The sequence below is a fragment of the Corvus hawaiiensis genome, chromosome 17 (assembly GCF_020740725.1).
Source record: "Corvus hawaiiensis isolate bCorHaw1 chromosome 17, bCorHaw1.pri.cur, whole genome shotgun sequence".
Taxonomy (NCBI): Eukaryota; Metazoa; Chordata; class Aves; order Passeriformes; family Corvidae; genus Corvus; species Corvus hawaiiensis.
The window spans coordinates 8,860,268-8,871,454 of NC_063229.1; the positions used below are offsets into that span (position 1 = coordinate 8,860,268).

Genomic DNA, 11,187 nt, shown 5'->3' on the forward strand with positions numbered 1-11,187 from the left:
TTCTAACCATTCCTGTGGGCTGGCCAGGCCCACATGATACAAACCTCTAATAAAAATAAGGTTAAAAATAAGTGTCATCCGTGTAACCAGAACATCTAGAAAGTCTGCAGCTACCCGACTGCAAACTTCAAACGCCAAGGCACACAAAGAATAATGTTCAATGCCTCTCTAACAAAGCTGGCCACAAAATCCTCTTTTTCCTAGAAAACAGGATACGCCTGCTACAGCCTAATCTGAAGTGACGAGGCCTCCCCAAAACCACCCTCCGAAGCACATATACGTTTATGGAGAGGAACGCTGCTCCCAGGGGGTGGCTGCCAGCAGAGCCCTCTCCCTCCATGCCAGGTCCAGAGCTGCTCTTGCCTACCCCAGTCAGGGATTATGGTCCCTGCTCAGGAGCAGAGGAGCCGCTGGAGAGAGGGAGGGTTTTGCCTGTGGCTGCAAGGCAGGAGTGTGCCAGAGCCCAGCAGTAGAGCTCCCAGCCCCACTCCACCTTTGCACGCAAGGCTGGCAGCCAGTTGCTCCTGCAGCAGTGTCTGCCTGGGACCAAAGGCTGAGGAGTGTGATGGGGAGAGGAAGGGGCATTAAATTGCAGAAGAAACTGAAATCCTGGTCTCAAAGATCTCATTTATCCAGGGGGACAGAACTAACTCCTCCAAAGTTTCAGCTGGGCAGCTGGGAGGAGTCACAGCATCCCTCAGACTGTGTCCAGAGGTGTTCTCTGAGTACTTCCAGACCAAGGCAGAAACTGCAGGTGGGCAGAAGACCCAGAGAGGAGGGGGGCTCAGACCAGCTGGGTGAAAGCCCCCCTGGCTTCTTTGCACACTCTTACTTTTTCCAGGCATTTCTCAGGTTGGCAAGGGCAGGCAGTGTTCCCCACTTCATCTGCAAGGGTGACCTGGGACCAATTTCAAAAGCCTGGGAGAGCTTGGCATGGATAATGGCATGAGAGAACAGGATGGGGACACCCCAGGATTTTATCTCTTGGGAATACATAATAAGCACTCTTCCCCGGGTAACACTGTCGAAGTGCTGAGAAAGATTTTCAAGTTTGACAGTGAAATGAAGCTGAAAAATGCATCTCAAGTAGGGCACATGGATCCTCTGCTCAATTTGGAGAGCACCATTTTCAGACTTTTTCTGTGCTTGTGTGCGTCCCCATGGCTTTTTTTGCCGCTGCTTCTGCTTTGGTATTTATGGTGAACAAGGGCGCATACCTGCAACTCCAAACTGCTGCCCTTGGCCCGTCCTCAGCTCTGATGAGTCCATCAGCGACGCGTTCTGCATGAGAATGGCCTGGCGGGAGCACCCATGGGCTGATGGCTGCCTGCACCCCTACGGCAGCCCTGGGGCTCTGCCCGGGACGCTGGGCACCATCCCCCGCCAGGCACCCCCATAACTACGGCCATCACCCTGCAACCTTCTCTTTTATTCGAGTAAATCCTTCTTGATTTGAGAACTGGGTAAGATCTGGCAGCGCAGAGCCGCCCGTGCCATAGTGGGGTTGGTGGCACTCGCATGCCACACCGCCGCCAGCTCATATCCCAGGAGGAAGGACCACCGAATTTCCTGGTGATTGTTTGAACAGGATGTTGTGATCACGTACCTCAGCCGAGACTCTTCTTCTTGGATCCCGCCACTCAACTTTCCTCAAGAATTTGGTTTGCTGCCTGAGAAATTGTTTAACAGCGTTGGCGTCACCGTCCTACCGTACCGCCGGCGTGCTCGCACACGCGCGCACACAGACCGCCCTTAATTAGCTCCTAAAGCATCACCCTGGGAAGACACAGGGAAGGAAAGATCCGCCACAGACTGCTCCTGCACGGCTGACCCCGGCTACAAACCGGGCCGAAAGCTGATTCTTGCCTGGTTTCAGGTTTTCAGACAGTACAGGGGGAAATGTGGTGGTTGTGAAAATGTGCGATAATTAACTCTAACTACTAAATTACATTTAGGAAAAATTGCATAGGGCGGAGTGCAGCATTTTAAAGCCAGAGAGGAATTCTATGTTCACACATACTGGAATCTAGTGGTACCCACTGCATCCCTCTCCCTGAAGGAGTTTGAGTTCAGACTAACTCATTTTTAAACGCAAGGATTTCCCATGGTTCCCATGGCTGACTTGGCCGGTTCACCACAGAAACGGATACATTGTTCCAGTATGAAAAATCTCTACCTTGTTTAAACGTGTCCTATATATTTAGGATCAAATCCTGCAAGTACCTTCACATGCAATTTTTTCACCCCAAAAATCGAGGTGCACAGTCCCGCCTTGAGTCTATGAAACAGAAACCTTGCCAGCTACCCAGGGAGGTAGAGGGGGAAGAAAAGGAAGTTGGAAGCTATTTCCAGCCAGACCACCAGTAAATATCTCTTAACTCCCCATCATTAGTGGTACTTAGCTGCTTATCTCCTTGTTTATAAACCACTGCTGGGATAGTCTCACAATGAAAGCATTATAAAATGTCCTATATTCTCATTTGCAATTGCACGTGTCAATAATAAACCAGGAGACTTGTGGGCTGTCGAGGTTTTACCTTCCTCAAAGGTTTTTACACACTGTCCTCTGGCCCGACAGACAGAGAACACCTTCCCTGATAAAATGGATCAGACACGTTCACACTTGATAGTGGAATCCTGGAGAGCTCCCGCTCCTGCTGTGAAATAGCCATTTAAGGCAGGGGAGTCTTTCAGGATGGGATCAGTTCCATTGTCCTCTGAGGGAATAAATCCAGTTTCAATACTCTTGGACCAAGGCCTTCGTCCCAAGACCAAACAGAAAGGAGAATGTGTAACAGGGCATGAGAAGGCAATTCCTCTGCCTTCCTACAACACATCTTTGAGTCTATGAGACCTCCTGCATATGGATTATGGCGAGAATGGAGCTGAAATCTCCCTATGGAACCCTGACCCATGGACATCTGGGCACTTTCTGTCCATACGCTGGCTCATCCCAGGGCTGCTGCTTCCTTGCCCAACATCTGTCCACTCCACAGACCCCAGCCCTGGGATGTAGGCTGCTCGTCCCTGGGCCACCCATCACCCCGAGCTGGGCAGCGAGCAGCGCTGGGAGCAGCAGTCAGAGAGAGAAAAGCACACCAAAGTTTCGGTTCCCAAGTGGAATTTTCAGGGGAGGAAAAAAACCAAAAAAACCCTCAACCAAACAAAAAAAGGAAAAAACCCAATACTCACCTTACAAACCATGTTTTTAAGCAATTTTTTTAGGTTTTTGTACAGTAAAAAAATCTCACAATACTCAGCTGCCAGGCAGCTCTCCAGCCCGGTGGCCCCCGGCCCCACCGACCCCCGGCCCCGCTGTGGGCGCTCGGGCTGCGGGAGCCAAGGGGCCACCCCGGGGTGCTCCCTGGGCCGGACGGGCCCCCCGGGTGCCCTCAGCGCGATCCGGGGCCGCGGCGGTGCGGAAAGTGCGGCCGCCAATGCTCAGGCTGAGGCTGAGGCGGCGGCGGGGCCGGGCCGGGCCGGGCCGGGCGGGCGGAGTCGCCGCCGCCGTCATGGGGCTGCTCAACTTCACCCGCGACCCGGTGCCGGAGGCGGTGAGCGGCGACATGCACAACCTCAACCAGCTCAGCGCCCAGGTGCGCCGGGACAGGGACAGGGACGGGCGGGTTCGGCGGCGGGGACGGCCCCGGACACGGAACCGGCGGGGCGGTGGCTCCGGGGCAGCGGCGGCCGGGCGGGGCGGGCCGGCACCGGGAGCTGGAGCCGGCCGGCAGCACAGCCCCGGAGCAGTCCCGGGTGTGCTGGTCCCACCGGGTCTCCAGGCACACGTGCCCGGGTGCCTGCTGGGCCCGGTGCCCGAGGCAGGGCGGGTAGCGTGACCCGTGCCCGGCGGTACAGCCCCGATCCAGCCGGGAGAGCCCCGCGCACGCCGGAACTGTTTGAAGGATGTTTATAGAATCATGGAATGCCAGAGCTGTTTCAGCTGGAAGGGACCTTAAACACCATCTAGTTCCACTCTCCTGCCAAGGGTAGGGACACTGATGGAGTTCCTGGTTGAGGGCTCAGGTCGTGCCTCGTGGGCAGTGGGGTCCTGTCAAGCACTGGGGTTTCTGGTGGGACCAGGCAGTGTTTGGATTGTGATTCCCACCCCAGATTCCCATCCTGCACTTCCTCCCTCCAGCTGAATGGTCCCGGTCGTTGGTACCATCTGCCTCCCGGTCACTGACACACCGGGTGTGCAGCTTGGACTGAAGTTGGTGGAAATGCTGAGGCTTTTCCAGCCCAGCTTGCCAGGACTGAGGATATCAGCCCAGTAACAGCCCGGTGCCATCTCTGTTACATGGCCGAGGACGAGGGCAGGTCAGGATCTGCAGCCACAAAGCAGCCAATACCACTTTGGGCCATACCCAGAAGGTCACAGCCAGCGCTGGTGCTGGTGCCAGCAGAGGAGGGTGCTGGTAGCGCTCTGCCACTCGGGCAGCCTCTTCATTCCTGCCTGCCAGCTGCACACCCAGAACGCTGAAAGCAGCAACTAGACCCTTAAACAGTTCTCTTCCTTTCCCGAGTTGGTCTGGTTACCCCATAGGTTTTGTGAAACGTGAGACTGGATGTTCACAACTTTTCCCACTCGCAGTTTTTGGATTGCACAAGATAGAACAGCAGCTTCTGATTAGCCACAAGTCACAAAAGCCCTGTGCAGTGCCAGCTACCAGCTGCACAGACCCCTTGAGAGGCTCTGAAAAGCATCCTGAGCCAATCCCCTCCACAGGCATCACATATTGCCGAGAACAGGGCACCAGCACAGGTCCAGCTCTGGGACCAGTGTGCTGGAGGCGTATGGAGCTTTGTCAAGGGGGTCCATCACCACCTAATCGTGGGGCTGGTGAGGTGCTGATGTCCAAGTCTAACACTGTCCTGTTTCTTCACAGCAATTCTCGGCGCTGACTGAAGTGCTTTTCCGCTTTCTGACAGAGCCCAAGGAGGTAAGGCAGAACTGGAGAGATGTGTGAGTGCAGCTCTGGTCAGAAACTGAGAAAAAATTGTGTTACTGCTCTTTCTCTTGAGCAGGTAGAAAGGTTTCTGACTCAGCTCTCAGACTTTGCCACCATGAATAAAATCAGCTTGGGCCCCCTGAAAAACATTGTCAAAAGTATTCTTCTGGTACCCAACGGTAAGTGATGTATTTGCATATGCTGCCCTGAGGCCAAACTGTCCCAGCCATTCCTGCAGGGCTTGGTTTGCACAATAAGTGTTAATGGTAGCTAATACAGTGCTTAGCACTTAAGAATCAAAACTTCCCCTATTTGGTGACTCTGTATTCTTTATACCCTGCCTGCATGCACATTTCACAAGCTTAAGTAAACTCCCTTAAATATCTGTGCATTAAATGCAGCACAAGCAGTGTGACAACAGTGCTTGGTTTAAGCAGTGCCTGTAAATCCCTTTTGCCAGACCAGGGCAGCCTCCTGTTGGCACCGAGTCTCTGCAGGAACTTCCACCCCAGTGACCCGGTGCTGGAATTCCTCCAAGGACAAGCGCTGTTGGAGACAAATAAGACCGTGCACACCCGTTTGGGGTGGGCTGGGGACCAGTGCAGTTCTAGGCCATGTGAAGGAGACAGCTGACCTTGCAGTCTGGTTCTAGAGAAACACTTAACTTGTCCAGCTCTTTCTCATTCATAAACAGTGAGGAAGAGGTTTGGGGGGATTCCACTGGAATACCCCAGACTCCAGCACTTTATAGGATTACTGTGATGTTGTGGCTGCTGTTTGACATGGTAATGTATCAAACACTCCACGGCACATTCATCCCATTGATCCTTCTTGTTATTAATAGTCCCTTGCTATTACCCTTCAGCCCTGGCTTCCCTGTAGCTTCCTTCACAGCCCGGATCCTGAGCACAGCTGTTTTCTGAATTTGTTTTAAACTTGTTCTACTGCTTCAAGCCGCTTTTCCTATCCAGGAGTACAATAATTTTCTTTCCTGTGAGGATTTAATGAGGAATTTGCATTTTTTCCCATCCTGATTCAGGCCTTGGTGCCCTCATCTTGTCGTTCCTGTGCTCTGGATTCAATCCCGTTGTAACTTTTCCTCAGCTCTGAGATGCCACAGACGATATCCGAACAGATCACAGCAGATAACTTTACCTCTGTGCTACACAGCCGGAAAGCCACGTGGGGCTGGCAGTCTCCTTGAATTTATGAGATGCCTGCTCTTGGCTTCAGAGATCAGAATCCTTGTAAAGGTCCCTGTGCTGCCTGGGCCCCAGAACAAAGGGGGAAGGCGCAGCGGGGGAAAGTGTTATGTGCACACGTTCACACCCATCATCCCAAACACAGCAGGTAGGTCAAATTAGCAGCCCGCCAGCCTTAACAGTTCTCCTTTAACAAGCAGAGCGGCTACAGGAGAGAAAGCAGCAGCTTCAAAACATAACCGCTGCCGCTGTTCCCATGGATACCTGCAATGGGATCTCGCCCTCTCCCAGGCACTCCCAGAGCCCGGACTTTTAAAGCACCGGGCATCTGCAGAGATACCGGCGGACACGACTGGGTTTCCGATCTCCGAGGAGCTGTGGTTTGCTTCAAAACACAGCTCAGAAACAGAGGCTTTCCATCGCCGGGTCCCGTTCCTGCCTCTATGTGACTCAGTAGAGATTAGTTTGACTGAGTAAAAAGTGATTTTTTTCTTCTTCTTCTTTGTGGTGTTTGTTCAGGTGCCCTGAAGAGGAATTTGTCTTCAGAACAAGTCAGAGCAGATTTTATTGCTCTAGGTAGGTCATGTGCTTTCCACTAAATAAAAGATAATTAATATTTATCACATATAGTAATCTCATGTGGTTTCCCCCCACAGGCCTCAGTGAAGAGAAAGCCAGTTATTTTGCAGAACAGGTATTTATATATTTTTGCTTGTTTCTAAGCTAACAAAATGTCAGTTCTGTGAGTGGGAACTCATAAAACCCCACTGTGCTCCTGAGCTATGTCGGCACTTTGGGTTATTTTCTTCAAAACCAGCGTGGGATTTTGAACTGAAGATCCTCAGAGAACTAATAAGGAGCAGTTTGTCTGATGATACCTCTGGTTTGCCAGGGCCTCTCTCCCATCAGTGTCACAATTCCTGCACTGCTGTGTGGCTTTCATGTGATGTTTTTGTGCTTCCCATGCTTTGAGCCCCGAGGTCATGCAGTTACACGAACACATGGCTTTTTGCACAGATATTGTTACACTGAACCAGTGCTAAAACAAAACCAGTGAGTTTCATATACAGAAGTGACAGGGCAGATGGAAATCCTAGCAGGACTCAAATACCTCTGAAAGCCCTCCTGACCACATTAGTTCTGTCTTTACTCTGGGCTTCAGCCATCCTCTGCCTTCGTTCCGACTCTTGTTGAAGTTTTAGGTACAAACAGAGGCCTCTCTGAATTAATTGCTGGTGTGTCTTTTGCTCTTGTAGTGGAAGGTGAATTCCCCCACCCTAACACGCCTGGCTGTGGGTCAGACACTGATGATTAACCAGCTGATAGATATGGAGTGGAAGTTTGGAGGTAATAGAGCTACAACATAAACTGGAGGGGTTGGAAAACCCAGCAGCAGATCTTGGCTAAATAACGTTTTATTTCACTGCTTAACTAACAGATTATCTGCCTTCTCTTCTTTCTGACTCACAGTGACTGCTGGGAGCAGTGAGCTGGAAAAAGTGGGAAGTATCTTCTTACAGGTAAATCTCCCACATCACAGAGTTCAGCTTGTAGTGCAGTTGAGGAACAAGCTCCAGCCAGGCATGTGGGAAGCACTGGCTGTGAGGGGAAGGAGAGGGAAGCTGGGTCTCATAGGAACGGGCTCTGTGACTGCATCTTCAGTCTCCAAGTGCTGCTGCCAGCAGAGAGCAGACACGCTGCTGTTTGTTTCTCCTCTGAAGACATGAGTTATCACAGAAACGTGGCCCATTCTGAAAAGCTGTTCAAAAAGTTCAGGTTAGCAAAGGTCAGCCATCTTGGGGAGGGAGGGAAAGTGGGATCAAGGACTTCCAGAGATCTTCCCAATGCCCAGGGAATCTGTTCCTACAGTGACACTTCTTAAAAAGCCTGTCAGATATGTGTGTGCTGTGCAGCAGTCAAACTCACAGCGGACTCCTGCTCTGCTGTCCTCTCCTGGTGCTTAGATACAGGTCTCTGAACTAAAATACCTCTGCTTTTCCTTTCCCCAAGCTGAAGCTGGTGATTAAAAAAGGGAGCCAATTGGAAAACGTGTATGTTGGTGAGTTAACAGTTCTGGACAAGAGGGAAGCACGGGAAAGCTGCAGTTTGGAGCTCCGAGTGTTGCTGGGGGTGGGGGCAGAACCAGGGTGGGGTCACTGCAAAAGCATCACTGTGGCTACTTCTGCCCCGGCCTCTCCATGGCTGCAGCTGCTCCTGCCACAGGCACTCTGGAAATGTTTAGCAACACTGACTTTTGGGCATCTTCACATCTGTGCCTCAGTAAACACAGATCTGCCACGGAGCATTGCAGAGCAGCAAGGCAGAGGAGGAAAGTAAGTGATTCCCAAGCATGGAGTGCTCTTGGGAGATCCCATCCCAGGGGAGATCCCAGCCTGGCTAGCATTAAGGAACCAGCTGCTGGGAATCACAGTGGCGAATACTCCCCAGCTTAGGTGAACATGAGTTGCTCCATGGTAGCACCAGAACAGCTTTGCCAATGTTGGAAGTGTAACCTGAAATCTAAGACTTGATGCCTCTTTTTTTTTCTGCAGAGTTAACTTTGCCCCAGTTCTACAGTTTTCTGCATGAAATGGAACGGGTCAAAACCAGCCTGGAAAGCTTCAGCTGAAACTGCACAGACCTGAGCCGACATCTGTCCGGGATGTTTAATTCCTCCTCATGGGCCTGCAGATCTGCTCTTTCCCAGCTGACTCTTCACACTCTGATAAGAGGAGACAAGCTGTGCAATGAGCAGTGGTGTCATGGCCCAGCAGGACCCATCAATCCTTTAGAACCTGAAACTTGGGCTAAGTTTCAGCTTTTTCAAAGCATCTACAAGTTCACTCATCTCTCTTTTTTTTTTTTTTTACTATACTATTATGAGAAACTGTGGTCAGAAGTAATGTGGATACCTTTACTAAAATAGCAAAGAAATAAACCCATTCCCATCCTACTCCATTTGTATCAGAATTTGATTTTGTGAGAAAAAAGAGAAACAGGAGCAAAGAATAATTTTGAAACTTGGAAGAATTAAGCAGAGAGGACGAGGAAAGCAAGGAGAGCATCTAACCTGGGGAATCACTTAGTGCTCCTTTCAAGCCTCTCCCTTCTCTTGTATTAAGAAACATGTTGATTAGCTTCTTCCCAATTGTGCCTCATTATGGAAAAGTATCTCAGTGGTAGGTGATTTTAAATCTTAAACAACCAAACATCTGCCTCTGTGCACAGGGGGAGGACATCTCGGGGGGTGACAAGCTAAATCTCATTTGGATGTGCTGCTCTTTAATCTGCAGCCTGTGTGACATGGCACAGTCAGACCCAGCCTGTTTCCCAGTGGACGTATGTCCAAACCCCATGAAGTTCCATTAGCTTGACTCTTTGAGGGTGAGGATGAGCTTCATCAGGAAGCAGAGGGGTGCTCCGACCCACCTGGGGCAGTGGGTGATGTTACAGTCACTGAAGTTCCTCTCGTGTCCAGACTGTTGTCCAGCAGCCTGAGCTGGCTGGAGCCTCTCCCACAGCACAGGGATGAAGGAAGCTCCTTTTGCAGGGCATGTCCCAAGGCACCTCTGTGTCCCTCTCACACTCAGCAGTTCCACTGAAGGGAATAAACCACATTAACAGGGAATATCCTAGTCAGATACTCTCTTTCCAGCCTCCAATTGAAGGGGTTCACTGTCCCAGGGTATCCTGCCACTCTGCTGTGGGGCTCCCTGCACCAGCAGCTGCTTCCAGTTAAACCTGTCCCAAACAGACCATTTCTATGAGAAAAGCATCACAGAGCTCCCTGCAACTCACAGCTCCACCCGTGGGTTTCCAGCTGCAGCAAACCCAGCATTGAGTGTCCCTGTATTGCATTTTCTGTGGTGCTGCAGGAGTGACTGGGAATGACAGCGGGCACAGGCTGAGCCATATATTTGGGAAATGGGGAATCCTGCTGGCAAACCCGGGGATGGATTTATTTAGTTTCCCACATATCAGATCAGTCACAAGCATTTCAAGCTTTGTCACATAATTAGTGTAAAAATGAAAAAAAAAAAACCCAAAACCTCTGAAATAATGTTCTACAGAATATTCTGCTTCCTTTCGGGTGGCAGGAAAAGCTATTTCAGGGAGGAAGAAGCAGTCCAAAAGGCTGCTGCTTTCTCAAGACAAAAGCAATTTTTTTTGCTTTACGTTTTCTGCTGCCTGTCCCCATTATTTCTCCTCACCCTCCCAGTGCCAGGGCGGCACCACTCAGCCCTATCCGGTTACGTCGGGAGGTGGCCACGGCGCTGCGGAGAAGATGCCAGGCTCGGTTGTGGGTCAGGAATCCGCCGTCCCCCCGCGCTCCTCCCCCTGCCCGGTTGGGATTAAGCCGCTCGGGGCTGACGCACGCCGAGCCCGCTGACCCCGAGTGCAGGGGTCACCTCCATGCTGCTCCGCGGTCCCCACGGGCAGCTCTGATGGGCGGCATTTGCGCCGCGGCGTGACCTTGCTGCTGCCACAGCGCTCCCGGGGACCGCCAGCGCCCTTTCATCCCACGCGCTTGGCTGTGCATGAGCCGAGCTGGCAGCCCCTGGGGAAGGGGTGGAGGGGGGTGCCCGCTCTGGCGGCACCAGCACGGGGTGACGCCAACCACGAGGGAATCGGGTCACCCTCCCAACGCTGCTGGCCAGGAGCGAGGACGGCTCTGGGATGCAGCGTGGCAGCCATGCACAGCACGGCCCGGCCTCGCCGCCGGCACAGGGGGTGATGGCCAATGTCCAGACCCCTGCGCCAGGGCCTGGCAGGCAGCGGGCACAGCTGGCACAGCTGGCACAGCTGTGAGCCGGGACCGAGCCATGGTGGGAGGGAAAGAGCGGCCGCGGTGCCCGTTTTGCCCGGGTTTCCGGGCGGCCCCGCGGTGCTCGTGTGCGCGGCCCCTTCCGCCTGCCCGTCAAGCCCAGCCAGCCGAGAGCTAATCTCGGCGGGACAACGGGCGCAGGGGAAACAGGGGCCTCTCACCAGCCTGGGGTGCAGCTAACCGTACTCCTGCAGCCGTTTGCCTCCCC

The 11,187-nt window shown here is 52.4% G+C and overlaps 1 protein-coding gene across 2 annotated transcripts; it reads left to right on the top strand.

The window, feature by feature from the left end:
- Positions 1-3,461: 3,461 nt before the first annotated feature.
- On the top strand, positions 3,462-9,107 carry COMMD7 (COMM domain containing 7). 2 transcript variants are annotated; one of them, XM_048322146.1, is made up of 9 exons: positions 3,462-3,596; positions 4,890-4,943; positions 5,026-5,131; positions 6,674-6,730; positions 6,811-6,848; positions 7,411-7,501; positions 7,625-7,674; positions 8,165-8,213; positions 8,707-9,107. In XM_048322146.1, exons 1-9 carry the CDS (start codon positions 3,513-3,515, stop codon positions 8,781-8,783), a joined length of 606 nt encoding a protein of 201 aa, XP_048178103.1. In that variant the 5' UTR covers positions 3,462-3,512; the 3' UTR covers positions 8,784-9,107. The 2 variants fall into 2 exon arrangements, with proteins under 2 accessions (XP_048178103.1, XP_048178104.1); XM_048322147.1 differs by having other exon boundaries at positions 3,464-3,596; positions 5,029-5,131.
- Positions 9,108-11,187: the final 2,080 nt, after the last annotated feature.